Below are 26822 nucleotides of genomic sequence, written 5' to 3'. Positions count from 1 at the left end.
AGGCTCTTATAAGTATATGAAGTATCCAGGAAGCCCCTCCTTGAACCTTCGATGGTTAAAGCTAACTAGAGGTGATTTGCAGTGTCTCACCGGACCAGGTCTCCGTGTCGCATCATCATTCGATCAGCATGTACGACCCATAATTTCCCTATTTAGCCCTCCTATAATGTGCCTCGTTGGAGTCCATCTACATAAAGACTGGTCGGTGCAGCAGAAACCCACCGAGAATTTCTCCGCATCAGTGATCGCTGTTTGCCCCGCGGTGAACGCCAATGCATTATTAGACTGAGCAATCCCTCCTCACAAGAACAACAGTAATTGTAAAAGAACTAGGAGTTCTCGACGTCCACGGAACCAAGACCGCTGTGTGCTGCGAGATGGCCAAACCCAGCAGCAAGATCCACCGTGCTTGGTGGAAGGAGTGCTCCGTCTATCAGATCTACCCAGCTTCCTTCAAAGATTCCAACGATGACGGCATTGGGGATATTCCCGGCATCATTTCCATGCTCGACTATATCAAAAACCTGGGGGTAGATATCGTCTGGCTGTGTCCGTCCTACAAATCGCCTCAGGTGGATATGGGCTATGATATTTCCGATTACTATAGCATCGCAGACGAGTACGGTACGGTCGCGGATGTGGAGAAGCTAATAGAGGGATGCCACAAGCGAGGAATGAAGCTTTTGATGGACTTGGTGGTCAACCATACGAGCGACCAGCATGAATGGTTCAAGAAATCCCGCAGCTCAAAGGATAACCCGTATCGCAACTGGTACATATGGAAGCCGCCAAGGTACGATGAGCAGGGAAAGCGTCATCCGCCAAATAACTGGATCTCTCATTTTCAAGGTATGCTCCATTGGCCAAAGGGTTCAATGAAATACTGACGGAAGCAGGAAGCGCTTGGCAGTACGATGAGCTCACGGATGAATACTACCTTCATCTGTATGCCAAGGAACAGCCTGATCTCAACTGGGAGCACCCACCCGTGCGCGAGGCAGTCCACGACATTATGCGGTTTTGGCTGGACAAGGGGGCGGACGGATTCCGGATGGACGTGATCAACTTTATCAGCAAAGAGCAGAGCTTCCCTGACGCCGATGTCAAAGATCCCCGAAGTATCTGGCAATGGGCCGACAAATACTACGCCAACGGGCCCGCCTACATGAATACCTACAGGGTCTGGGCCAGATCCTGAAAGAATATGACGCTTTCAGTGTTGGGGAGATGCCTTTCGTCAAAGACACGGAGGAGGTTCTGAAGGCTGTCCGGTTCGACCGCAACGAGATCAACATGATCTTCAACTTTGAGCATGTGGATATTGACCACGGAGAATTCGACAAGTTCATGCCCGGAAGCTGGAAGCTTACTGATTTAAAGGCCTTCTTTGAGAGATGGGAGAAGTTCATGTATGAAAACGATGGGTGGAATGCTCTGTATTGGGAAAACCATGATCAGCCGCGGTCGATTGATCGATACACCCAGGCAAAGGAGGAGCACCGCCTGGTAGCCTCCAAGCTACTCGCTACCATTCTAACGCTCCAGGCTGGCACACCGTTCATCTACCAGGGTCAGGAACTAGGCATGAGAAATGTGCCAGTGGAATGGGGAATCGAGGAGTACAAGGATATTGACTGCCTCAACCATTGGCATGAGTATGTACTCACCGTACCTATTCATGGATATGACTGACGCACGCAGACTGCTAAAAACCAAGCAATTCGACACTAAAGCGCAGCAGATTGCCAAGCAGGAGTATCAGAAAAAATCACGAGACAACGCGCGCACGCCAGTTCAATGGAGCCGGGCACCGAATGGAGGCTTCACAGGGCCCAATGTGAAGCCCTGGATGTCAGTCAATCCGGACTATGTGCGCATCAACGCCGAGGCAGAGGTCAACGATCCCAACTCGACGTACCACTACTGGGCGTCTGTTTTGGGCCTTCGCAAAAAATATCTGGATGTCTTCGTGTACGGTAACTTCGAGACGGTGGACCGCGATAGCCAGGAGGTCTTCGCGTATACTCGACAATATGAGAACCAGAAGGCGTTAGTTGTGGGCAACTTTACGGACAAGACGCTGGAGTGGAATCCTGCTGCCAACGGCATCAAGGGTGTAAAGGAGGTGCTTCTCAACACTTATGAAGAAGTAAAGAAAGCGTCACCGAGATTTGATGGAGAGAAGTGGTCTCTTCAACCGTATGAAGCGGTTGCGGTACTTGTGCAGGAGTAACGGGACTGTGACGCGGCTTGATATCAGCAAGCGATGGTCGAACGACCTTTCCATAGACCAGAGTAGAATTAGACCTATGATATAAACAATACGTGCAGACCACGCCTCAATTCTCGAAAGCCTCGAAAGTTGTCAGTCGACTCAGTCCGAGATAGCCATTGCGATTTGCAAATGCTTCCCCGCACCGATAAGCGATAAGCATATCCAGCTTCTTGATCTCCGGAGTGACAAACTTCAACTTCCCTTCACCTTCACCTTCACCTTCATTCCAATCTCCATACAGTCCATATCAACCACCGACAACCACCAAACGCAACGACATACAAACAATGACAACGCAACCGCCTCAAGAGCAACCATCAACTACCCCCTCACTGCCCCACACCTCGACCCAACCACCTACCCACGAACCCTCAACTCCCCAACCCACAACATCCATCTCGAACTCACTTACGAGACGCTGAATCCCACCCTCGCACTCGAACATACCTCCTCCCCGGCAGCAGGCGCCAACGTCCTCTTCCTCGGCACAACACGCAACACCTTTGAAAACCGCGCCGTCTCCCAGCTCAGCTACACTTCGTATCCGCCTCTCGCGCTCAAATCGCTCATGTCGATCGCTACCAGGGCGGCGGAGAAGTTCGATCTAAAGGGGGTGTATATTGCGCACCGGCTTGGGGTTGTTCCGATCTCGGAGGCGTCGATTGTGGTTGCGGTTAGTGCGGGGCATCGGGGGATGGCGTGGAAGGCGGGCGAGGAGGTGCTGGAGGAGGTGAAAGAGAAGGTGGAGATTTGGAAGAGGGAGGAATTCGTGGATGGGGGATGGAGTGGAGGGAGAATAGGGAGAGGGATGCAGAGGGGAGATTATTATCTTCGACTGAGGGGGGAAAATAGAGATGTGGATTTATGAGGTCAGGTCTAATGTACAGGTACAGGTCAAGCTCAGTCTAGTTTTGTACAGCGCAGCGCAGCAACGAAGATACGACAGATCAATCCCGCTTCAAGGGCTTCCCCTCTCTCTTCCAGTCATTGATGTGCTGAAGAATCAGCTTCGATGCCGACTCGGGCGTATCCTGCCGTCCAATGCACTCGACGAAATCATTATCGGGATCTGTATCACATTAGCAGCGTTCACCTGACATAAAAGAAAAGAGAAACTCACCCATCAGATAAAAGTATATACTATGATCCACCAGGTAATCCTCTCCAGGCTTCACATCCTTGGGTGTACTGAAATACACCCGGTACTGCTTGCACACATGCTTCACCTGCTCATACGTGCCTGTCAAGCCAGTAATATCTGGATGGAACTCCTTCAGATACTCCCGCAGAACCTGGGGCGTATCGCGCGCAGGATCACACGTAATAAACACCGGCAGGAAGATATTCTCCCCCTTGGTCGCCTCCTTGACCCGATCAATAATCTCGGCCATCTTATCCAGCTCATCGGGGCAGATATCAGGACAGTGAGTGAAACCAAAGTACACCTGCCAAGCCCACATTAGCACCGCCGCTTCACCCCAAGCAAAAGAAAAAGAGGAGGACCACATACAAAACTATATTTCCCCTTCAAATCCTCCGCCGTAAACTCCTTCCCATCCAAATCCATCAGCGTAAACGGACCCCCAACCTTCGGCCGTCCAACCCCTTTGCTCATCTCCGCGATCCGCTTCCGCTCCAACCGCTCCTTCTCAACCCGGAAATAAACGACCATCCCCGCGCCCGTCAGCACAAACAGCAGCGCCGCCTTCCACGAGAACGGACCAGTTGCGTTCCGCGCGCGCAGCTGGCCCATCGTTTTGGCGCGGAGACAAGCCGGGGAGGTCGAGAACCCTCGCTGCTGTGAGGCGGCACGTCCAATTCCAATTCCATTTGGCTTCGGCGCTGTCAGGACGCTTCTGGAGAGCAGGGCGGGTGTTCTCTGTGGTGGGATGCGGGAGCTGGACTCGAGGTTTGAGATGCCAGACCGGCCTAGGCGGCCTAGAATGCGGGAAACCGGTCGTACCGATGAGGCCATGGTGTGTTTTGTGAGCTGTGTGGAGTGTCCTGAGGATTAGAAGTTCTGTTCGGAGGTTAACAGTTATTGTCTGATGCGCGCTCAGTGTACGGATAATGCCAGGTGTGGTTTAGTGTGGCTGCCTGAGGCTGTTAATATCAAAATCACGTGATAATTTAATTTCGCTGCTGCTCTGGGATTATTATTTTTCAAACTATGGTCATCAATCTCGTTATTTTAAAATTACATAACTGTCCGATGTAGACCTTCTAGTTGAACAATGGTAAAGGGAAAGTATTCAAACAGAAAAACATGCGAGGTAAGCAGCGTCAAACGAACCAGGTATTCTCTTATCGGACGAAAGAACGAAATGCGAGTAACAAGATGTGGAAATGGAACATGACGATTTTGCGATGGAAGCTCGCAATATGTACGCTTGAGTAGAAAAGGAGGTTGTGTCGTGGAATTCAGGATTGCGAGGACATATCACTGCACACTCCGGCTAGCCTGGCTGGCCCGACTGGCCCGACTGGCTCGACTAGGTGTGGTCCGTGGTTCATCCTCTTCAAGAACATCGCTGAGGCGCGTGGGATGGCGGTGACGAGGAGTCATCGATTCCCAGCCCGCTCCGACACCCCAACCGGAACCGGTGTAGTCGACGGTGGTTGGTGTGTACAGAGGCGCCGAGGATGCTGGGAGGGACCCCGATGCATAGCTCTCCTCATGAGGTTCATGCTCGTACTCCTCGCTCTCTTCGGACATGGCAGGAGGATACTCGATCGGACGGCCTTGAGCGCGACGATAGCTGCCATATTCTTCGTCTCCTTGCTCGCTACTTGCAACACTAGGGTCGTACGAGCGATCATCATTCGCAGAAGCTGGTCGGTCTCCATATAGATTCGATCCTTGCTGCGGGTAGTAGTGGCTGGCGTACGGCTCCTGTGAGTCTGCTGCTGTGGTTGCAGGTTGGCGAGGAGCAAGATCTTTTCCTTCGGTGAATGGGTCGGTCTCGACTGGAGACACGGGCGCCTCGTCGTAGTACTGGCCCTCCGGTTTCCCGAGATTTTCGCCGGTAGAGTATGGGCTTTCCCGGGCAGAAGTGCGGCCCATGGCGGTCTGTCGACTGGAGAGGCCTTGAATCATAGGGACAACTTGCACGCCTCCCACAAGCGTCGGCTCTCCGTTTCTGAGTGAATTGGTGCGGTCACGTTCTTCCTGCTCACGGCGGCCCAGTTCCTCCCAAGCTCGGCGGGCTTCTTCCTTGGAAATCTGCAGCTCTCGTCGCATTTCCCTGAGCAACTCCTCAGCACGAGTCTTATCGATCTCGGCCTTTTGTAGAGAGGCGACGGCTTCGGCGCGGGCTTGCCGCTCGTTCTTGAGCTGCTTCTCGAGCTCGGCTTGTAGCTCCTTGGCTCTCTCCTGTTCCGCGCGCGTGTCGAAGAACCAGCGCTGAAATTTCCTTTCCGACGATGCACGCAAGCGCTGCAATTCCACAACCGCATGGAAGAGGTTGGCACCGGCCGCGGAGAGATCGGTGACCTGACGGGCCATCTGCTGGCTGAGTGGGTCGCGTTCCAACGCTTCGTTGTTTTGCTCGAGCTTGCGAATCCAGTAGCTCGTCAGACCCTCCCAGTGCGAAGACAAGGTTTCCCACCGCTCAAAGGCATGCGGAAATCCAACGCGACGTGGCTGTTGCTGATTTTGTAAATTGTCCGGTTGGCTAGCTGGAGGTGCCTGTCCTTGTGGCTTGGCGAATGTACTGGGCGGAGCAGCACCTTTCGCAGCAGCCGGTTGTTGAGCGCCAGGAACTTGCTGGGCGGGAGGTACAGGTTGCCTGGGTATCTGGGAGTCGGCGCGGCGGGCCATTCCAGAAGTATTGGTTGTCATACCGGGCGCTGCAGTCGTTCTGGGAGCTGCACCCCGCTGTCCGGCCTTTTCACCGGCAACGCCAGCAGCGTAAGGCTGAGCCTGTTGAGCCTGCTTGGCTTGCTCCTCCTGATGCCTGCGCTCCGCTTCCTCCTGCTCCCGAGCCCTTGCCTCTTGTTCTGCCTTCTTCCGGGCCTCACGATCCCGACGCTGTCTCATGATATCGGTTGGTGTCCGAACACCGCTTGGGGGATGAGGGTTGATCGGAACTGGTCCTTGAGCGGTGCGAGTGGCACCATTCTGAGTACGGCCGCTAACTGCAGGTCCGGATGAGACCGGCGCACCCGCAAGATCAGCCATCGACGCGTTCACTTCCTCCCAATCTGTGGTGAAAGGAAAGGGTTTGCGAATCGCTTCTTCGAGAGTCCAGAGGATCGCAGAGGCCGTTCGTGGGGAGACGCGGGTCGACCGACGGGGCCAAAAGGATTCGCCGGCTCGTCTCGAACGCTCTTCGTAGCCTTCGGAATCGTACTCTTCCGCGTTGTCAGTTCGTGCTTCCGAGATCGCAGGACGTAGAGTAGGGTTCTGGGCGCAGTCTTGGCCGGAGGCAGGTTGTACCAAGACAGGAATCGACTGCTCTATTCGGTGGTATCGTCCCGAAACATCTACTGAAGCAGCTCGTCGGTGGTTGAGACGAGGTGTTCTGCGTAACGAACGGGGACTTCCCGAAGCACTCGAGGGGCGGGCTAATGGATCTAGGAAGGAATCAAGCGCAGGATTAGGAGCAGCAGCCTGCTGCTGGCGTTGCCGTGGAACGGTCGTAAACTCTGATGGGTCGTGAACTTCGTAGGTCTCGTCAATTGGGCCGTGGGTGTGGTGATACACTGTTGAGGATTGCTGTAGGGGACGTTGAGAGAGATGCGATGACAACGTGAGGGTACTGCGACTAGATTCTCAGCAAACTCGAATTGCGAGTCTGAGCTCGCCGACGTCAGCGAGTGCAGGGCAGCTCAGTGGAGATTCCGCTTGTCGGAGGGCCTCTTTCTTCCAGCAAACACCTTGAACCCGCCTCTGAGTATGAGATGGTGAGCGACTTCACCGAGGAAGAATGTGGATAAAAAATGGAGACAGGAATAAGCATTGGGTAAGAGAAGATAGCAGCATCCCAGAAAGAAGGAGCTAGGAGACACTGTGGCTGGTCAAATGGGGGTGTGCGTGGTGCGGTCCAAGTGGGAAATACAGCTCTTAGGATTAAATGGGATGGCTGGGAAAATAGAAGCTGCAGGAGGATGGAACAAGGAAACCCACGAACAACGCAAAAGACGCACCTCAGAGCTCAGGTCAGCGCACTACCAGACCGCCACGAGCATCTGGAAATGGCTCGTAGGCGTCATGGAGTCGAGCGACAGAGCTCAATGGCTGCTGGAAGATTGTCCAAGTGCGTAGTAGAGAGCTGCACAGTTGTCCGAGAAGACACGATGACGGCGGCCGGGGGAAGAAAAGTCGAGGGACTTTCCGAAGGCCAACAACCGCTGACTGGCGCCAACACTGATTCGATGGAGATCAATTGGGCCAATTCACTCTTCTCTAGGTATTCTTTTTACTACATAAATCTAAGTTTATAGATAGGACGGCACATAGACTTCTGCCTACTTCTAGACCACTGATATTTTTCACTATGATCCATGATATCCCGGGAAGAACGTCAAGGAATTATCCACAAAGAAGTTCTTCGCAGGTTATATATAAGATTCCTTACAAGGACAAGCAAAAGAAAAGGTGTTCTGATTCCGTCGAGTCCTCTTAGGATCCGATTGAGATACTGCGGTGGTGTAACAATCTGACTGGCACTTTGTGGATTTGCGACCTTCGTTTCCGTTCAATATCTAGCAAGTCGATCCTAAAGTCAACCATCTGGGGAAGTTAAAAATCTAGAACAATGGGGTCTGTGGAGGATCTATTTCCACCAACCTGGAAAGCGAGCAATCGCTAGTTGTAGCTATTCCTAATTTCTCATGGTTGCTGGACAGCAGTCTCATACTAATTCCTGGTTCCCGCTCGCAAAGCGTCACTGCGTCAGTGCTGCATTGGCGATGCGTTGGCAATCTGTCAAAGGGACGAGATTTGCGGTTCTTTCTCATTACCTGTTAATTCAAATCTCGATGACTGTCCCGATGACTCGATTTTTAATTTCAGTGTGATCGACTATTGATACTCTCATGGCAACAGAAGCCAGCAGCAGCAGCAAGGTGTCGCTCCCTAGATTCAATAATTGCGTCCATGGTATCCAGATCAGTCCCTCCTTGGCCTACCTTATTGCTGGAAACGAACCCTTGATCGTTGGTCTATGGTCGTAACCGATTCCAATGGTCTGGATCTGCTTAGTCGGTTGGCCATTCGAAATCTTGGGCTCTGAACATACAGAGTACCCGGCAATACATCGACGATCATCATTATTCCAGAGTCTCACGAGGCGGCTGTCTGGAGATAATCAAACCCTGCATCAGTCGTCACATAGGGACGATCTCTGTGATGGACTCGACAGACGATTCTCAACGACCGTCAGAGACAAAAGAAATGAAAAATATGCATGGCTCACTGCCTCCAACATCTCTATGGTGATAGCACTGCAACACAGGAAACTCCATCCATAGTCTGAAGATGCAAATAGGGATCTTCGAGATATATACCAGATGAGCCGAAGAAATCCAGCAAGGGCGACCGTACGAATCGGAGAATATCAAGCCTTCGAGTTCTGGAACCCAACCCATCCGCGGTCTCAGAATTATCGACTCATCCTTACTGGTATACTTGACTTATGACTGCGATTTCTAATGGTGTACCTGCGCCTCGGCACTTGCGCGCACATCGTATGGTTCTGTGGAAACTGTGCCCTCATTGATTCCACGGGCTCTGCGTCATTCCTCTCACGTCGATCGATGCATGGCTCACCAGCACCATGCAGCATTCATTTCGGAATATTGATCAGGCAGATTGGTGAATCCCGACGGGACCGAGTCCAGGCCTAGTGGAACATCTAGATTATCGCAAAATGTGATACGGATCAACAATATCCTACCCCTCGGCTTCCAGGGCTTCGGGTTCCTGGAAATCAATGAGAGTGGCTATGGCAAAACGACCATGTCCAAATCGAACCTATCAATGAGTGATGCCTGAACAGTCTCGAAGTTTGCAGAAGATTCAATTCCCGTAAAGGACGAAAAAGACCGAAGTAGAAGAGATCAAACCCCGGCAGATACGTGAATTGCACAATTCACATATTACCAAGGTGCAGCTCTGCACAAAACCAGGATGTCTCAGCGTTACATTCATAGATGCTAGACCAAAGTACATAGCACAGCCATAGAATAAAGTACTTGGTATTTATTTTCATGGCTGCTGGACTCGAGAATTGAGGCCCAGATACCAGGAACCATTTCCCTGCGCCACCGGAATGCAGGCTATGCGACCTTGTTGCTTCCCCGACGCCCACTCCTAAGCTTGTCTTCTTTCCATCCATCCATCCATCCATCCCCCGTACTTTCGAAGGATTATTGAATTCTTCGTTGCTCAGTTATTCCGTACCTTTTGCTTTCCATGATGTCATTTGTCGATTAAACAGTGTTTCATTTCCCCGTTCAGTATGCATCGCAGAGACCCCGTTGCAAATCATTCGGGCTATTGTTTATCACTGCAGAAGATCGAGATGGACGATACCACGGGCATATTGAGTTATCAACTCCATGCTTCTGACAGCTCCTACAGATGGACTGAATCTGGGATTATCACTAGTTAAACAGCTGGGTCCTAACGGTGGGATAGCTGGAGGGTGGTGCTTTTACCGACGCGAGAGTTTCAAGTCTCAACACCAATCATAAAGACAAGGTCCTTGACTCGATCAATCTTCCGTCTCTAACCACTATCATCTTCGTCTCCTCCTGCATCACGCCGCAATAGAAGGAAATTTTACTGGTCATGGGAATCGTACTTTCCAACCACGTCCAAAACAGCAACTTTAGGAAGCCTGCGTCATCTCCAGCAGAGCTCCCTCCCCTACCTACATCATCATTTCAATACGAGTCCTATCATACACGTATGTACGGAAAAGTGCGGCCATGCAGCGAGAAGGATGCGATCTAAAGCAGAAAATCTGCTTAGACTGATCGACATAAGACGCAGATTCAACCATCCGGGAACCCGGAATGCGGGACTACAGGCTGATTGCCTAGTGTACAGAATAACAGACTTCTGGTTGAACAATTCAGCCATTAAGACTTAATAGAGAATGCGCGGTCAAATGCTGGGGATGACTGAGACTTTCCTGGCCGACCGGATGAGGGCAATGTCTGACTCTCCCTTCGAGCCCTATATAGGCAAATGTGGCGTCAGAAACCATAATGAGTTAATGACTGTTGCTTCCTGAAGAGTCTTGGTGGAGAGAGATCGACACGATCGGCCACCATTGCAGCGAGCGGAACTCGGGGCCAAGGTTTAGCGGCTATGCCCCAGCGCTACTCATCCTGAATCTGATATCTCACATTCTCCTTGTCTGGTACCAAGTCAAAGTCATCCTAGAGGATTCGAAACACTCCAGCCTCTGGCTAGAATTTCTGGCCCGTTTACCTATCATCAGTCACCACTTACCAGGTCGTCGCTACTTGTTCTAAGCCAGCTTCGATCGTATCAGATGCACTCAATTATTGTGCGCATGATGTCAGTAGAATGTCTACACCCGCTGCTCGAGGGTTTACTCTTTTGCAGATATGGCATCGTGCATTCGCATATCCAGTGACAGCATTCAGTAGGACCTCGTACAAGCACAAAATCAAGCGTGCTAGTACATGACGCCTGTGCCTGTATCTGGAGAGAGGCGCTCGAGCATCTTGATGTTTGCCGCAACGACCAAATTGGGTGTCAACTTCAAGCAATTTCGATATGATTATTCCGTGCATTGGCAGTTTTACGAGCCATGAGTAAAGTCTGACTTGCATCGCCCCGCACCTTCTGCCCTACGGATCGGGTTCCGGTAGCTCCCTTGCTCCAGGCTGGGTGGCCGTTTCGCCTTGCAGCGCCTCTTATCCCTGTGGAAGGGAACCGGGCCATGTAAGGTCTGATAGGTGGTTAAAGTCCGTGCGCTCTGATCATTGAGCTTTGTTTATCATACTCCGTTGGCATGCGCTGACGCTTTTCGGACTCCTCCCCGGCCTAGCCACCAATTCACTGGTAGTCTGGTACTGGAACTTGGAGGGGAGCCATTAAAACTTATTTTTGGGGAGGCATGTAGTATAAACATACCCCTTCACCCCTTCCAGTCTCTGAGATATTTGCAGACACTCTCTTAATGTCTCTTTGCTGTTATCGACTTCGACGCTAGATGCTCACCATCAGTTAAGCAGTCTCGATGATACCCGTCTATCGCTGAGAACATAGTGTCGCATCTGTTGTAACTCTTACAACCATAGCCCATGGCTGGCACATATACTTTCCTTCCCGGCGACCTCAACGCTTCACTGAAAGCCCGGAATAGACCCTACACTGGACTCCGCTTGCCCTCGTCGTCTTCTGCTAAAAAACGGGCCTCGTCCTTCTATCCTGAGCACCGCCCAGAGATTGTGGACGAGACCAACCCTGATCCATTCTATCTCGAACACTCCCTGGGCAGGTCGGGTGCTTGGGGCCGTAGCAGACGGGACATTCGCGATGTCCAATTCTGCGAGGAGTCCAATCAATATTTCATGTTATCCTCCGTGAATCACAGTCAGAAGGAACCGACGTTCCCCAAAACTGTAAGAGGCGAATCAAAGCGGACTCGTCGTCCCAGTCAACCTGATCGATCGACACTTACCGTCGTTGGATTCGAGCATCAGTACTCTATTCCACCACAAGTTGCAGTTCCACGTTGGGAAAAGCACCCCCTGCACGAGAGCCAGGGCTCTTTCAGCTCCGAGCAGACCGACGCAACTCCCGACTTGACTCCGAGCAGCTCGTTCTCGTCAAACTACTCCTCCCCAATCTACCCCGACAGTGGCCTGCAGGGCTCCGAGAACCCTGTTCTGCCAGCCCAGTTGCCAGCCCAGAGTACATATTCAAAGTCCCTGGAAAAGTTCCACCGAGCTTCTGCTAAGCAAGCAGTCGGTCTACGACCAGCTTCGTCCAACCGTCCGTCAACGCCTGCGCGAAATACTGAATTCACAAGTTCCGCGGAAACTTTGAGAATGCCTCGAACAGCGGACCAGGACCTCTCAGCCCGACGCGGGAAACCGCTCCCCTCTCTTCCTATCAATCCCCGTCACGGCAGTGGTGTGCCCAGCAAGAGGAGCACCAATTCCGGCCGACGACCCTCAATTGAACCCTCGATGATTTCCCCTCCGAGCCTCATCAACCCTGTCACTCTCGAGCCTCACACAACCCATTTCGATCAAGCCATGTTTATTCCTGCCAACGATTGCCCCAGCCCTGTGCCCAGTCGTGGCCCGCCCTCTCCGACGACAACGAGTGAGGCTCCCGTCTCCTCGAGAAGTCAGAGGCCGTCGACCTCAGCCTCCGAGGCCCCTTTGAGCATTCTGTGTGGGAGCCAGATTCTGATTCTGAGTCACTTGGTCCGAGATCACTGTCGAAGAAGCCTATGGACACCCTGAAAAAGGTCCGCAGCCGGGTGCAACTCCGCGTTGCGAAGTCCGCTCCCAAACTGCAGAACTCCACAGCCTCTGCGCCAACAGATCCGCCCCTGGAGAAATTCCCAACAATGCCTGATCATCCACCCAGGGATCCATTTCCCGAACCTGTCAAATCCATGGCACCATTGACTTTGTCAAGCCGTGAGGTCTTTCGGCCGTCGCCGTTGCAGACACTGCGACTCGTCAACCCGTCAACTACCTCCCTTGCGAGACCTCGAACACCTCGGTCTCGTCGAAACAGCAGCCAAACCAGGGGTCGGGACCGGGATCAGCCTCGGAACTACGACTTTGACCGGTCTGCTGCCGCTGCCATCCAGGCCAGATCCCGACGCAAACAGCGGTCAGATTCGCTTGCCACTTCGCGCGTAACTGACAGGGAGAAAGTCTGTACTTTCTGCCGCGAGGATCGGTCTGACGTGGCCATTCATCACAGCCTGACACTTGCGCGCCCTCCCCTCTACAAACGTGTGTGGGAGTCATTGCGTTTCCTTGGCTGTCATGGCGACATAACTCCCCTAAATCCTTTCCACGAAAGTCGATGTAATTGATTCTTGCTGGCTGCAGCAATTTCGGTTGGGTGTCTTTGAACTAATGTCTTATGATCTACTTTACGGCCATGGACACTCCTAGTAGAGGAGCTGTCCTGGTTCGAATGCTGACGATGAACACTACATGGGATGAGAAGCTCTCTCCAATGACCTAATGAGCAGGGGCGCAGCTCCCTGATATGTCTGCCATATGATATAATGTCCGCAGAGGCAGCGACAGCTGCCCTGAGCGGGTTCATGTATGAATAATGAGGCAACGGACGGAGTTTTGGGATCGGTTATCACCATTGGGGCCTTGACTCGTTCTTTCTTTTGCGTCTACCTGCTATCAACCTGTCTTTCTTTGATTTTCTTTGCGTCTGATGATTCCACTCTCAACGTTCTTTTGGAAACTTTCCTATATGTCCATTTCGGCTTATCACACCATCCCTCGCTATGGATACCCCGGCCTCTCTCTCTCTCTCTATGTTACTCCGTCAAATCAAGAATCATAGCCAAGATACAAAGCGCAAGCCAACTGTACCCATAGGTTACAAACTCAACACAAACAACTTGGTAAAACCAAAACAAACAAGACACTGGAGGTCTTCCAAGATGGAGCGGAATGCTGGGGTAATCCCGCCCAGTGGTCAAAGTGTAGCCCGCGTACGTATGCAGGAATGAGGATGGCCACCGAACAGACCTCCGCCTAGTACGCAGTATCTACACTCTTTGGTTGGCTTTCATCCCTTGATCCAAATAGGATGTAGCTCCAGTAGCCTAGCCAAGCTGTAACCTCCAGCCACCGCCGCACCGGCACAAGCCTTCTCATCCCTTGTTGCATCCGCTACATTGGTCCTTGGAAGGGAGCGTAACTTTGTTGGCTAGGACCACCTAAGTCCTGGTGGTAGTACGGGGTCCTGTATAATTTGCCATCTTGTTTTCGTAGATAGTTGTGGCTAGCTTTAGGTGTAACGAGGCGGGGTGTTTTGTCCTGCTGGCTGGGTCGAGTGGCTGCTAGCTGTTGAAGGTGCAGTGCAGTTACTTCGATAATGTCTCGGTTATGTCTTGCATTGGTGTGCAGGTGAGGCGAATTCGGTGCAAGGGTTCCACAGTCGGGTTCCAGGAAGTAATATACAGCGTGTATCTAGGTTTATTCGCACACATCTCAATGAGGAGGATCTTGTAATAGCTGTCCATCGGAGTAATAGTCTAGCTTCTCTATGTGACTGTCTCTCACGAGCTTAGCTTAGCGTGTGCGTCTGACTGATCTCAAGCGTCGCTGCTCCACGTTCCTTCATGGGGGCGGGAATAGTGCTGAGATCCCACCTGCTTATGCATTGGAATGGACATCCGCTGCAATACTCATAAAAAGCCTTGCGCTGCCGATGCGGACCGGTCGATCGGTTTCAGTTCTCTAGGGACACTGGATCTGCAGGCTGCAGGCTTTGCAGCCGCCATCGCTGCAGGGTCGATCACAGCAGGTGCTGCGTCGCCGGTAGCTCGGTGTGTGCGAAACCGTGGATAGCACGGAGCCTGCAGCAGCACGCAAGAGCCTGGTCCGGTCCACAGTAAGTGATGGAAATGGGCGTCGAGTTGAATAATAACAACAGCAGCAACCTCATATCTGCTCGGTAGGTGTCAGCGCGCCCTGCTCGTCCTCGTTTGGCTCCAGGGCGGCCATATTCTCCTCCCAATGCGCCACCCTGACCTGGTCCTCCCACTGTGAAATGACGGCGTCTCCTTTCCGACGCAGGACAACCTCCGGTTTCTCCTGCCCCTCGTTGTCTCGCATGCTCTCCTCCTCGCTCCCGGCAAATACGGACCGGACTTCCAGCTCCTTCACGGCCTTCTGGTACAATCTGAGCAGCTGCTCCCTCTTCGCCTGCCGCGCTGCGTCTGCTTCGTCTGCCTCGGTCCCCTGCGCTTTTTCCTTGCCCTGAAGCGGTTTCTTTACTGCTCTGGACGTAGTGCGACTCTCAAAGCCGCGCAGTAAGCCTTCGATGATCCCGATCACCGTCCCTGCTCTCATGCCTAGCTGTGCGCCGACTGGGAAGCCGGCGTCGAAGCCGTGCTGGACGTGTTCGCCTTTTGCGGCGGAGACGCCATCGCGGTAGCCGGCTGTGACGTGTTGACGGCGGAGAGAGGGTAGGTCTGAAGGCTCGGCAGCTTGGGTTGGTGGTTGTTGGGAGATTTTTTCGTTCTCGTGGGGTGGGGACGAGCCGAAGATGTCGTCGAGGGAATTGCCTTGTGGTGAGGTCATGATCAGGAGAATGCGGGGAGATCGGATTTGTGATTCTGCTTATGTGCGGATCGTTTGGTCTTGACTAAGGTAAGATGTAGACTTTCTATATTTTTGAGATATCGCGATAAATTGCACGGCGAGTCGGATTCTGAGGAAGTATTCTTGCTGAAATTAGATGTGCGGGGAAGGAAAAATTGAGGCATAGAGCGATATTCGGGACGGGTGGGGATGGTCCAGATAAAGATGAGCTTATCCAGTACCGATCCATAAGTATGAGTTTCTATCATTCTGTGATGATTTTTATAGAAAAAGACTCCAGATTAAGTTGTCCGGATTATTCGCTGGACAGGGGAGTGCCAATGCTCCCTAAAGTTCTGGGGATGCTCTGTGTTCTGGTGAATTATCCGTCGAGTCAAGAGAGTACCTCAGGGATTTATTTTCCACCATCAGAACACGATCAACAAAGACGATAATACACAACGCCTGGACAAATGATGTTTCATCTGGACCCTCATTCTCCGAAGAGCTAACCAAAATGCCGGGACCAGTCAGATTCGTATGGCATAATCCTTCAGTCGGGCACGGCCAAGGTACAAAAGACCTGTCCACTCGATATCTCACATCCAACTGCCCCGGCCTGTGGTTTAGACTCTTGATTCTACACAGCAGAACGTTATTCATGCATCCGACCAATAATGGCAACACGATCTAGAACACGTCTTCTACTCATCCTCGCTCTTCCTCCTGTGGCAATTGGATACGGCATCCATAGAGGCCTTAGCGCGCTCGAGGCACAATATCCCCCTCTTCCTCTTGAGCCAACAACTAGCATCGCTCTTCGCACTCCACGGAACCCCGAAACTCAGTTTTGTGCATATACCGATATATATGCGGCTCGCGTACCAGTCAAAGCACTGCTGCCCCGAGCTCAAGTGACAGACGGCGTTTCTGATCAGCTTAAAAGTACAAACTTCGAAATCACTAGTGCGTGGGCTCGGGCGTTCATAGGCAACAAAATTCTCCGCACAGAAGGTAGCCTTGTTGGCCTTCTGGCTAAAGGAAAGTTTTCTCCAGGGGACACCGGCGATACCCCTGCGGGATTTGCATCGCCTGATGCGTCGGGAGAACCCCGTTCGCTTCTGAATGGTGTGCTGGTTGTGGAGCGGCCGCCGTCGGAGGATGATAGGGATGGGCTACTGGTTTCCTGGCGTATGTCGGATGAACCCCGTCGGTTCTTTGAGAAGATCGCTCGCTGGGGGTATCCGTGGCGGTTGCTGTCTGGTGGTCGTCATGAGTTGAGCGTTTCGGAGCCCTCTGATGGGGTGGAAGATGATGAGAGTCGGGGTCTTTTGTAGAGGTGCGGTTTGCTTCCGCTCATGACTACGAGATCGTACCTGAGGAAGGAGATCTGCAGCATCAGAAGACGATTCCCGGGTGGACGGGGAGACTTCATCGGGGCTATGCTCGGCTCTTGCTTGATTGTGCTGTGCGAGAGCTGAAAAAGGAGTATGAGAAGACTGGAAGCAGATTGTAACCTGCTGAGACTGCAGGTAAGTATGTTGGCTTCGTCTTAAATCTTCATTGCTCAATCTACATTATATATACATGATCGCCGGTCTATCGGGTTCAGTGTCTCTACCTGCGGCCTCTGTATATACTATTAGCCATATTGAAGCCCAAGCATTACTCTCACCATTACAGCCAGGGGCTGTTCACTATAATATACCTAAAGATATTTACTATGCAACAGCCGCACCACAATAGAGACTCTAGCATTTGCCGTATCCTGTTCACCTTATGTTCCAAGGATATTTTTTCCTAGTGATTACAATGGAGTAGACTTATGCCATAACCAGATCGGTTCAACGTGGCTTCCCTTTAACCTGGGCTTGAGATGTTTCTGCCTTCCTAATCTGTACAGTACTGAGTTACCCATGATAGCAAATCCTGAGGTCATATTCTTGAACTGTAGTGCATGCACTACAACGTCAGTAATCATACATAAGAGCAATTCACCAAGGCAGCAGAAATCTGCAAGGGTTCAGTGAATGGCCCAATTCATTCTTTACCCTATTGGGCACTCCGATGTCATTCACAACCAGAGGTATCATAGGTTTTGCTCTCGTCTTCTGTGGTTTGTTCTGATTCTCACTCTTCCTTTCAACTCCTCCTCGTCCTCAAATAGGTGCGTCTCCCTTCTTTGCTATCCTATCATTCATATGGCCTATTCGTTGACACGATAAAGCCACCCAATCTAGCAAGATATATTCCAAACACATACATGCCGAGAATTGCCGTTGGGAGTGGGTGGAGTGAATCCCTCAACAAGCTTCGAGAAGACGCAGGAGAATGGCTCGTGGGAGGAAATGGCGCAGTCCAAGCTGCCATCATCATAACCTGGGCCACCCAACAAGACAACCCACCGTGTCCGCGGCCTCGTGGAGCTTTGCACCCTGGACAAAAGTGGCATGCCTCGTCTTGCTCACAGTGAGTTGTGGGATATCTTCTTGTTAATCATAATTGTGCTGTAGCTGGCTAACGACGAAAGAAGCATATCTTCCCGACTCCCCCAGGCGTACCACCGGGTACTCAGGCAATACTACTGATACGGAGGATGTTTTTGGCCGGTCAGTAAGGCCTGGCTCCAATCCGCGGGATAGTTTAGAGCTGGGTCTAGATGCCCTTTCAAGGAGAGCAAAAAGGTATAGTCATGGGTTATATTGATTATGTTTCGGCTGCTTCGCTAATGTTTGGTAGGTCTTGCAACATGACCAGGCTTTGGTTGGTACCTTCGAGCGCGGGCTTTGGATGAGGGATGAGCTGATTAACATTCGTCCAAGGTCTCGGTCTGATGCCTGGTGATCCTGCCTGGACGGCTGCCATTCAATCTTCCCAGCCTCGGGGTCTTGCCGCCGTTGTCCTCTCCGCCCGCCGGTCCCGAGCCTGTGCCCGCCGCCCCGTGCCAACGATGCCTGAAGGATGCCCTTCGGCAGGGGCAGGCGTGCGCCTGCGTCCGTGACGCGGCATACCGGAAGTGTAAGCGGTGCCAACGGTTGAAGAAGAAGTGCCTCCGGGTCCCCCTGCAGGTTCGCCGTCGGGCCGCCGCTTGGGCCGCGACGGGGCCTGCAGAGCGGGACTCGGAGGGGGTCGAAGGATTCATCGCCGAACTGGAGGCAGTTACCTCCTATTTGGAGGAAAATGAAGCCATTCTTCGGCCGGGGTGGTTTTGGCGGCAGGGGGCGGGGCGGTGGTCGCAGTGGTCACAACAACCAGCGGCATCATGGTGGCCGTGGAGGCTACCTCCTCGCCGGGGTCCAGGCGGCCCAACCACCCCGACATGGTCAGGAGCTCCGCCAGGCCCCAGTGGAGGACCTCTCCGCAGAGGAGTGGGTAAGTATTAGGCATATAGATCTGATATTTACTGAACACAGATGCTAACTTATACAGGCTATTGAAGACCAAGCGCTTGAGACGAATATGGCTAAAATATTTGAGATATACCAGCACATGGCGGCTCGGCGTGCCTAGCTTCAAGGGGCGGGCAATCATCTCATGCGGTGTCTGAACCACAACGTGTTTCGCCTGCTTGGGGTCATGTCAAAGGTGGCCGGAGTGCCTGCCCCGGCTCCTGAGGAGGACGAGGCGGAGGTTGAGATGTTCGAAGGAGAGGTAGCTTGACTGATGTAACTAGTGGAGCAATGAATGTCGCCGCTGGACGGCAAGTCCCCTGCGAGACGATGTCGCTAGTAGGTCGTAGCTGTAGACACGTTCCCATTAAACCTCCAAAACCTCGTGGGAAAACAGAGGAAGGTCTACGCCGTCGAAATGATAGGTGGTAGATAGCAAAACCTCATGGGAAAAAGCTATCTCCTTCCCCTCCTTCGACGGGGCTGCTCCGCAGCCTGTCTCGCGCGTTGCTTGTACGCATTCAGCAATTCTACTGCGTTTTGTAGGTGTTCCTCTGGTTCCCAAGAGTTCTCATACTCAGGTAACCCTTTCCATTTTACCAGAAACACTTTCTTTCCCCGACGGGTCCGTTCATCCAGTATGTCCTCTAGTTCCCATTCTTCAGCACCATCGACATGTTGGGAGCAATTCATCACCAACCCAGGGTGGGTGAACCACGAAGGAAAAAGCCCTAAAGAGAGTGCGCGTACACCATCTCGAGCATCCCTAACGCCAAGAGGACACACATGATGATTGCTTCCAACCTAGAGACAAGGACACCACTGAGTTATTCTACACTACTGTCAATGTCCAAGCATGACCAAGGATAATGAATTGCGTGCGGTTACCTGCAAACTGCGCTTGTGGGCGGTGGTGATTGTCAGTGAGAAAGGCGATCCAAGGGTCTTTTCGATGTACAGAACCAGAGCGAAAGGTAGGCTCGGGTTCAATGGAGCCCTCGAATGGGTTATTCGCAAAGGTACAAGGGTATTCGCCGTCAGTGAGAGGCGGGAAGCTAGAGGATGGGTCTGAAGGAGTGGTGAGCATGAAGGCCATCTTTGGTCAGTGGGCACTAAGTCGGACGAGAGGGTGCCTTGCAAAGATGAACTGGCTCATTTAAGCGGCCGACTCATCGTACAAGAACGTGAGACTTAGATCTCAGGTTGCAACCCGGCCCCCTCTGGGTGGTCGCAGAGGGTGCATTTCAGGAGTCCATACAACGTCTCCATGGACAAGCTGGTTTATGGAATATGACGCAAAATCTGGGGAGCAAATATCGTGGCCCTTATTACACGATTGAAGTCATAGGGCTGAAGCAGACTTCCACATGAGCTCCCGAAGCGAGTGCGCAAGCAGTCTTGAGAACCGTTTAAAATATTATACCACCATGATTATGGATATGCCACCCCAGACTGACGTGTAGATCGCCCGGATACCTTTTAGTCTAGTGGTATAATATATCTCTATATGGATCATTGATGCCTGGATGAAGAATACTAGGATATCCAGGCAGCTCAGGCACAGCGTGAGTAAGCGGGCTAAGTTGTTAACCGACCTAATCAGGAATAAGCACGTGCCAAGACTTTCGATCGATCGCAGGGTGGTAGACTGGTAGTCTAGAGATCTTTACGCCCATAAGCAGCATCAAACCGATGAGCTTCAGTAGTTGTACTCCGGATACGCAGCGGGATCCGTCAGTGAGACGCAAATGCCATCCTTGACGGACTGTGTTTGGAGATACACCGCAAACACAAACAATCACCATCTTACCTGCATGCTGTCGTCCTCCTGTTATTTGGCCGCCTAACTCGCGTCGACTTCCAAAAGAGGGATCTCGGAAGTGTATCTACCCGATCCCTGTTGAGCTACTGGTAAACTGTGCTGTTTGACAGCCTCGGGCGAACTATCACTCCGTTAACTGTTTGACACCTAGACAGTTGCTGCAAATCTCGCTCTGTAATGGGCTATCCGGCGGCTCCGGGAATCACTTTGCGGATGAGCCAGCTCTCGGTGTCACAAGCTGAGTGCCGAATGGTAACCGTGGGCCTTACAAGAAGATACACGGCACTCAATAGGCTCACGGATTCGGAGAGTGGTGATCGGTTCCAACTTTTCCTGGTTCCAGATCCACTGTGGGTTCTCGGCGTCGTCACTCATTTTCCTTCCGTTTGTCTATACGTCTATACGCCCATAATGCTTTGCCTAAAAAAGGGTTTCTAGATTGCCCGACACATGGTACGTCTTCTGTAGCTCATTCAGTCTAGATAGAATGCCTTCCATGTCCCTGTCAGACACATCGAGATTGACTTTCTCTTCTTGTACCACGTTTACTGTCGTTCCTTTATATCGTCCGTCTTTTCCCATTCATTTAACTTTCTCTTTTGCATCATCGACAGGACAGACCTTGCTTCCCTCATTTTCATAGAATCTATCAGCAGACCTTCCCTTCTTTGGGTCACCTTCTTTCCAATCGCATACTAATTGACTATGGCAGAAGACATATCAGACGGCGCTGCAAGTGAATATGCGCCGATCCAGGGTGGTTCTCGTTCAGTCGCTACCTCATCGACCAATACTGGGCCCAATAGTCGGGGAGAGAAATACGACGAGCTGACTCCGGTAGCCACCCGACGAGCTTCCATCGCCCCGGATGAAGCTCGTTACCTCACTCAGCTAGCCAGCCGTGACAATGCAGTCTCCAGGGTCAGCACTGTGGCCGATATCTCACTCGATGATCCGGCTTTGAACCCGGAAAATAAAGACTTTGATTTGTACAAATGGTTACGGAAGGTCGTCCATGTGCTCAATGAAGAAGGAGTTCCTCGTAGAGAAGCCAGCATATTTTTCCAACATCTTCGCGTCTCCGGCACGGGAGCGGCCTTGCAATTGCAGAAGACAGTCGCGGACATTATAACCGCTCCCTTTCGGCGGGAGACTTGGAGCTTCCGGAACAAAACCTCCAAGACCATTCTGCATGACTTCAACGGTGTGTTGCACAGCGGGGAGTTGCTGATTGTGCTGGGTCGACCCGGTTCAGGGTGCAGCACTTTCCTCAAGACCCTCAGTGGGGAACTGCATGGCTTGAACGTTGACGAGAAGACCATCCTTCACTACAGCGGAATTCCGCAATCTACGATGATCAAACAGTTCAAAGGCGAAGTCGTCTACAACCAGGAAGTTGACAAACACTTCCCTCACTTGACTGTCGGCCAGACTCTGGAATTTGCGGCAGCGGTGCGCACTCCATCCAAAAGACTGGGCGGTATGTCCAGGAACGAGTATGCTCAGATGATGACCAAAGTCGTCATGGCTGTCTTCGGTCTGAGCCACACGTACAACACCAAAGTTGGAAACGACACGGTTCGAGGAGTGTCCGGTGGTGAGCGCAAGCGAGTCAGTATCGCGGAAATGGCTCTGGCAGGCGCTCCGTTGGCAGCCTGGGACAATTCCACCCGGGGGTTGGATTCGGCAACCGCGTTGAAGTTCGTCGAATCCTTGCGATTAGCTGCAGACTTGAACTCGTCCGCACACGCTGTGGCGATATACCAAGCCAGCCAGGCCATTTATGATCTCTTTGACAAAGCTGTGGTGCTGTACGAGGGACGCCAGATTTATTTCGGCCCGGCCAGCAAGGCCAAGGCGTTCTTCGAACGGCAAGGATGGTTCTGTCCCCAACGTCAGACGACCGGTGATTTCCTCACATCGGTGACCAACCCAATTGAAAGACAAGCTCGGCCGGGCATGGAGTCCCAGGTGCCCCGAACCGCGGCTGAGTTCGAAGCATACTGGCACCAGTCGGACGAATACAAAGAGCTTCAGCGGGAGATGGCTGCTTTCCAAGGAGAAACGTCTTCGCAGGGTAATGAGAAACTCCTCGAATTTCAGCAGCGCAAGCGCCTGGCGCAGGCATCCCATACCCGGCCCAAGTCTCCGTATCTCCTCAGCATTCCCATGCAGATCAAACTCAACACCAAGCGTGCATATCAACGAGTGTGGAATGAACGGACTTCCACTATGACTACGTTCATTGGCAACACCATTCTCGCCTTGATCGTGGGTTCTGTCTTCTACGGAACTCCCACAGCCACCGCGGGGTTTTACGCCAAGGGTGCGACCCTTTTCTACGCCGTGCTGCTTAATGCCCTTACCGCAATGACCGAGATTAATAGCTTATATTCCCAGCGACCAATCGTCGAGAAACATGCATCGTTTGCCTTCTATCATCCCGCCACCGAGGCCATTGCAGGGGTTGTCAGTGATATCCCGGTCAAGTTCCTCATGGCAGTAGCGTTCAACATCATTCTCTATTTCCTGAGTGGTCTACGTCGCGAACCGTCTCAATTCTTCATTTATTTCCTCATTACGTTCATCATCATGTTCGTCATGAGTGCTGTCTTCCGGACCATGGCCGCAATCACCAGGACTGTTTCCCAGGCCATGACACTGGCCGGTGTCCTGATTTTGATGCTAGTAATCTACACCGGATTCGTTGTTCCAGTAAATTATATGCACCCATGGTTCAAGTGGATTCACTATCTGAATCCTATTTTTTACGCCTTTGAGATCCTGATAGCCAATGAGTTTCATGGGCGGGAGTTTACCTGTTCACAGTTTATCCCTGCCTATCCCAATCTACCCGGCGACTCCTTCGTCTGCTCGGCAAGAGGTGCTGTTGCTGGTCGTCGGACTGTTAGTGGGGATGCATACATCGAAGCGTCATACAGCTACAGCTATTCGCATGTCTGGAGAAACTTTGGTATTCTGATAGCATTCTTGGTTGGCTTCATGGTCATCTACTTCATCGCAACCGAACTGAACTCCGCCACGACCAGCTCAGCGGAGGTTCTTGTCTTCCGTCGAGGCCACGAGCCTGCCCACTTGAAGAGTGGACACGAGCCCGGTGCGGATGAAGAGGCCGGCGCTGGCAAGACGGTGGTTTCTTCCTCCGCTGAAGAAAACAAGCAAGACCAAGGTATTGCGTCGATTCCTCCTCAGCAGGATATCTTCACCTGGCGCGACGTGGTGTACGATATCGAGATCAAAGGTGAGCCTCGTCGGCTGCTTGATCACGTATCAGGCTGGGTCAAGCCGGGTACATTGACGGCCCTAATGGGTGTCAGTGGTGCGGGAAAGACCACGCTGCTTGACGTGTTGGCACACCGTACAACCATGGGCGTCATCACTGGAGACATGTTCGTCAATGGTAAACCGCTGGATTCAAGCTTCCAGCGGAAAACGGGTTACGTGCAGCAGCAGGATTTGCATCTTGAGACAGCCACGGTGCGTGAGAGTCTGCGCTTTAGCGCGACGCTGCGCCAGCCAGCCTCTGTATCCAAGAAGGAGAAATACGCGTACGTGGAAGAGGTCATCAAGATGCTCAACATGGAGGACTTTGCTGAGGCAGTGGTCGGTGTGCCTGGCGAGGGTTTGAATGTTGAGCAACGCAAGCTGTTGACCATTGGTGTGGAACTGGCGGCTAAACCGAAACTGTTACTGTTCTTGGATGAACCAACCAGGTAAAGACAATTTTGCTCGGATTTTTTTGCTTGTGCTAATTGGTGTAGTGGTCTCGATTCCCAGAGCTCTTGGGCTATCTGCAACTTCCTCCGCAAGCTGGCTGACGCAGGACAAGCCATCTTGTGCACCATTCACCAGCCTAGTGCCATCCTGTTCGAGCAATTTGACCAGCTGCTCTTCTTGGCTCGAGGTGGCAAGACAGTGTATTTTGGCCCTATTGGAGAGAATTCGCGGACGCTCCTCGACTATTTTGAGTCGCATGGTGCTCGCCGCTGTGGTGATCAGGAAAACCCAGCCGAATATATGCTTGAAGTCGTCAACGCTGGCACCAATCCTCGAGGCGAGAACTGGTTCGACTTGTGGAAGGCAAGCAAAGAAGCTGCCGCTGTTCAGACCGAAATCGACCGCATCCACGAGGCCAAGCGAGGCGAGGCTGAAAGCAATGATAGCACCGACCCCAAAGACCGCGAACACGATGAATTTGCCATGCCGTTCTTCAAGCAATTGCCCATTGTCATAGTGCGAGTTTTCCAGCAATACTGGCGACTCCCCATGTATATTGTGGCCAAGATGATGCTTGGCATATGCGCAGGTCTGTTCATCGGATTCTCATTTTTCAAGGCCGATACTTCTCTGCAGGGCATGCAGAATGTCATCTTCTCCGTGTTCATGCTGTGTGCCATCTTCTCCTCCCTTGTCCAGCAGATTATCCCATTGTTCATCACGCAGCGCGCTCTCTATGAGGTCCGCGAGCGGCCCAGCAAGACGTATTCCTGGAAAGCCTTCATGATTGCGAACATCATCGTCGAGATTCCCTATCAGATCCTGATGGGAATCCTCGTGTTTGGCTGCTACTACTACGCAGTGAATGGCGTGCAATCGTCTGACCGGCAAGGGCTGGTCCTGTTGTTCTGCGTACAATTTTTCATCTACGCGAGCACCTTTGCCGACTTTGTGATTGCCGCCCTACCGGACGCCGAAACGGCGGGTGCCATTGTGACCCTCCTGTTCTCCATGGCTCTGACGTTCAATGGTGTCATGCAGACACCCGAAGCACTGCCTGGATTCTGGATCTTCATGTACCGCGTCTCGCCGTTCACCTACTGGGTAGGCGGAATGGCCGCCACGCAGCTGCACGGCCGTGCAGTCAAGTGTAGCGCAGCCGAAACAGCCGTCTTCAATCCTCCATCGGGGCAGACATGCCAGGAATACATGGCAGACTACATGGCTGTGGCACCGGGGCACCTCAGCAACCCCAACGCGACCTCGTCGTGCGAATTCTGCTCCCTCTCCGTCGCAGACCAGTACCTGGCGAGCGTCAACATCTACTGGAGCGAGCGGTGGCACAACTTTGGAATCTTCTGGGCGTACGTCGCATTCGACATCGCCGTGGCAGTCATGCTCTACTACTGTTTCCGGGTGAAGAAGTGGAACTTTTCATTGGGCAAGCGCAAGAAGGCCAAGACTGCTTAACTGGGTTCATCAAAACCACATGTACACACCCTCACTTAATCACTATCCATATACATAGAATGCACACAAACTTTCCTTCCGTTGTATCAACACTCCTCGCCCCCCTGAACAACCCTGAACCCCACCCACCCAGTAAACGGATAACAAACCTCCCACCCACCGCGAATAACATCGGGCTTATCACTCCCACACTCCGCATCACTGTACATACACAAATCATACCGACCCGCCCCGGGGCTCGGGCTCTTCCACGAAACGCTCTTCACACTCGTCGTATTGAAGAGACTCGTATCGAGAGCCTCGCAGTCCCTCCCGTAGAGCCCCGACCGGTGGAAAACCGAGATGTCGATATTCGAGGCGTTGGGGTTACATCCTGGCCCGAGGAGGCGGAGGTCCCACTTCCAATCCGTAAGACAAGATGCTATTTGGGGTGGAAACTGCGAAGTAAAAGCTAAACTTACGTTGCGGGGTGCGAGGATCTCGCGGGCTTCGAGGGCGGATGTTGTTGAGAGGATGATGGTCACGGCGACGGTGAGGAGAGGTGGTAGATACATTGTTGCTTGCTATTCACCCTGTACTCTAGAGGATACTGCGAAGATAATTTGGGATGAATGGATGAGGACGGGGGAGGTGGAGATGGGGTGGAGGAAGGACAACGGAAAAGTAGTGTGAGGAGGATGTCTAGTGATCCTTGAGCTAGCTATATAGCAGGGGGTTATTAGTCGCAAGTATGGTCCATACTACTTCTCCACTGGTCGATTGGTATAGGTCTAATATTAGATCCGAATCTGCAGAGGCCCGCTGGCCAGGAACATGGCGAATGGTGTGACATGTGTCTGTT

General features: G+C 52.2%; 11 protein-coding genes across 11 annotated transcripts; 7 read left to right on the top strand and 4 right to left on the bottom strand.

The window, feature by feature from the left end:
* Window positions 1–377: 377 nt before the first annotated feature.
* P174DRAFT_514184 (glycoside hydrolase family 13 protein) lies at window positions 378–2233 on the top strand (the record flags this gene model as incomplete). The annotated part of the gene is made up of 4 exons (XM_024832063.1): window positions 378–849; window positions 897–1102; window positions 1180–1655; window positions 1702–2233. 4 exons carry the CDS (start codon window positions 378–380, stop codon window positions 2231–2233), a joined length of 1686 nt encoding a protein of 561 aa, XP_024680354.1.
* A 305-nt stretch (window positions 2234–2538) lies between these two features.
* Window positions 2539–3413, top strand: P174DRAFT_248335 (molybdenum cofactor biosynthesis protein MoaE). Its single transcript, XM_024821451.1, has one exon. The coding sequence runs from the start codon at window positions 2844–2846 to the stop codon at window positions 3141–3143; it is 300 nt and encodes a 99-aa protein (XP_024680353.1). The 5' UTR covers window positions 2539–2843; the 3' UTR covers window positions 3144–3413.
* Window positions 2801–4315, bottom strand: P174DRAFT_410514 (SCO family protein). The gene is made up of 3 exons (XM_024824242.1): window positions 3786–4315; window positions 3396–3720; window positions 2801–3344 (listed from the first exon to the last, which is right to left on the bottom strand). The coding sequence occupies exons 1-3, from the start codon at window positions 4248–4250 to the stop codon at window positions 3223–3225; spliced, it is 912 nt and encodes a 303-aa protein (XP_024680352.1). The 5' UTR covers window positions 4251–4315; the 3' UTR covers window positions 2801–3222.
* Window positions 4316–4420: 105 nt separating this feature from the next.
* Window positions 4421–7791, bottom strand: P174DRAFT_410511 (uncharacterized protein). The gene is made up of 2 exons (XM_024824241.1): window positions 7703–7791; window positions 4421–7041 (listed from the first exon to the last, which is right to left on the bottom strand). The coding sequence occupies exons 1-2, from the start codon at window positions 7780–7782 to the stop codon at window positions 4716–4718; spliced, it is 2406 nt and encodes an 801-aa protein (XP_024680351.1). The 5' UTR covers window positions 7783–7791; the 3' UTR covers window positions 4421–4715.
* A 3769-nt stretch (window positions 7792–11560) lies between these two features.
* Window positions 11561–13816, top strand: P174DRAFT_514181 (uncharacterized protein; the record flags this gene model as incomplete). The annotated part of the gene is made up of 2 exons (XM_024832062.1): window positions 11561–12614; window positions 12644–13816. The coding sequence occupies 2 exons, from the start codon at window positions 11561–11563 to the stop codon at window positions 13318–13320; spliced, it is 1731 nt and encodes a 576-aa protein (XP_024680350.1). The 3' UTR covers window positions 13321–13816.
* A 683-nt stretch (window positions 13817–14499) lies between these two features.
* P174DRAFT_443738 (Yae1 family protein) lies at window positions 14500–15720 on the bottom strand. The gene has a single exon (XM_024827905.1). The coding sequence runs from the start codon at window positions 15560–15562 to the stop codon at window positions 14921–14923; it is 642 nt and encodes a 213-aa protein (XP_024680349.1). The 5' UTR covers window positions 15563–15720; the 3' UTR covers window positions 14500–14920.
* A 359-nt stretch (window positions 15721–16079) lies between these two features.
* P174DRAFT_514179 (uncharacterized protein) lies at window positions 16080–17219 on the top strand (the record flags this gene model as incomplete). Its single annotated transcript, XM_024832061.1, has 3 exons — window positions 16080–16183; window positions 16257–16866; window positions 16902–17219. The coding sequence occupies 3 exons, from the start codon at window positions 16080–16082 to the stop codon at window positions 17076–17078; spliced, it is 891 nt and encodes a 296-aa protein (XP_024680348.1). The 3' UTR covers window positions 17079–17219.
* A 606-nt stretch (window positions 17220–17825) lies between these two features.
* Window positions 17826–19204, top strand: P174DRAFT_505784 (uncharacterized protein; the record flags this gene model as incomplete). The annotated part of the gene is made up of 4 exons (XM_024831278.1): window positions 17826–18031; window positions 18076–18246; window positions 18739–18934; window positions 18992–19204. 4 exons carry the CDS (start codon window positions 17826–17828, stop codon window positions 19070–19072), a joined length of 654 nt encoding a protein of 217 aa, XP_024680347.1. The 3' UTR covers window positions 19073–19204.
* Window positions 19205–20853: 1649 nt separating this feature from the next.
* P174DRAFT_248143 (uncharacterized protein) lies at window positions 20854–21345 on the top strand. The gene has a single exon (XM_024821450.1). The coding sequence runs from the start codon at window positions 20951–20953 to the stop codon at window positions 21209–21211; it is 261 nt and encodes an 86-aa protein (XP_024680346.1). The 5' UTR covers window positions 20854–20950; the 3' UTR covers window positions 21212–21345.
* Window positions 21131–26069, top strand: P174DRAFT_393206 (putative ABC multidrug transporter). The gene is made up of 2 exons (XM_024823583.1): window positions 21131–24507; window positions 24556–26069. Exons 1-2 carry the CDS (start codon window positions 21479–21481, stop codon window positions 25979–25981), a joined length of 4455 nt encoding a protein of 1484 aa, XP_024680345.1. The 5' UTR covers window positions 21131–21478; the 3' UTR covers window positions 25982–26069.
* Window positions 25961–26653, bottom strand: P174DRAFT_453025 (uncharacterized protein). Its single transcript, XM_024829127.1, has 2 exons — window positions 26443–26653; window positions 25961–26379 (listed from the first exon to the last, which is right to left on the bottom strand). The coding sequence occupies exons 1-2, from the start codon at window positions 26533–26535 to the stop codon at window positions 26068–26070; spliced, it is 405 nt and encodes a 134-aa protein (XP_024680344.1). The 5' UTR covers window positions 26536–26653; the 3' UTR covers window positions 25961–26067.
* Window positions 26654–26822: the final 169 nt, after the last annotated feature.

Source organism: Aspergillus novofumigatus (assembly GCF_002847465.1).
Source record: "Aspergillus novofumigatus IBT 16806 chromosome Unknown P174scaffold_6, whole genome shotgun sequence".
Lineage (NCBI taxonomy): Eukaryota > Fungi > Ascomycota > Eurotiomycetes > Eurotiales > Aspergillaceae > Aspergillus > Aspergillus novofumigatus.
Note: the sequence above shows the minus strand (reverse complement) of the source record. Positions and strands in the feature narration are given on the sequence as shown.

Bases quoted from the DNA above. Each gene is read 5' to 3' on its own strand.
- P174DRAFT_248335 (XM_024821451.1), top strand. From the start codon at position 2,844: ATGTCGATCGCTACCAGGGCGGCGGAGAAGTTCGATCTAAAGGGGGTG.
- P174DRAFT_410514 (XM_024824242.1), bottom strand. From the start codon at position 4,250: ATGGCCTCATCGGTACGACCGGTTTCCCGCATTCTAGGCCGCCTAGGC. The intron at 3,721-3,785 runs GTATGTGGTCCT...TGGGCTTGGCAG, and splicing joins TGAAGGGGAAATATAGTTTT to GTGTACTTTGGTTTCACTCA. The intron at 3,345-3,395 runs GTGAGTTTCTCT...AATGTGATACAG, and splicing joins TATATACTTTTATCTGATGG to ATCCCGATAATGATTTCGTC.
- P174DRAFT_410511 (XM_024824241.1), bottom strand. From the start codon at position 7,782: ATGGATCATAGTGAAAAATATCAGTGGTCTAGAAGTAGGCAGAAGTCT. The intron at 7,042-7,702 runs GTAGTAAAAAGA...CTGAGAATCTAG, and splicing joins ATCTATAAACTTAGATTTAT to TCGCAGTACCCTCACGTTGT.
- P174DRAFT_443738 (XM_024827905.1), bottom strand. From the start codon at position 15,562: ATGACCTCACCACAAGGCAATTCCCTCGACGACATCTTCGGCTCGTCC.
- P174DRAFT_248143 (XM_024821450.1), top strand. From the start codon at position 20,951: ATGGGCTATCCGGCGGCTCCGGGAATCACTTTGCGGATGAGCCAGCTC.
- P174DRAFT_393206 (XM_024823583.1), top strand. From the start codon at position 21,479: ATGGCAGAAGACATATCAGACGGCGCTGCAAGTGAATATGCGCCGATC. The intron at 24,508-24,555 runs GTAAAGACAATT...TAATTGGTGTAG, and splicing joins TTCTTGGATGAACCAACCAG to TGGTCTCGATTCCCAGAGCT.
- P174DRAFT_453025 (XM_024829127.1), bottom strand. From the start codon at position 26,535: ATGTATCTACCACCTCTCCTCACCGTCGCCGTGACCATCATCCTCTCA. The intron at 26,380-26,442 runs GTAAGTTTAGCT...ACGGATTGGAAG, and splicing joins AGATCCTCGCACCCCGCAAC to TGGGACCTCCGCCTCCTCGG.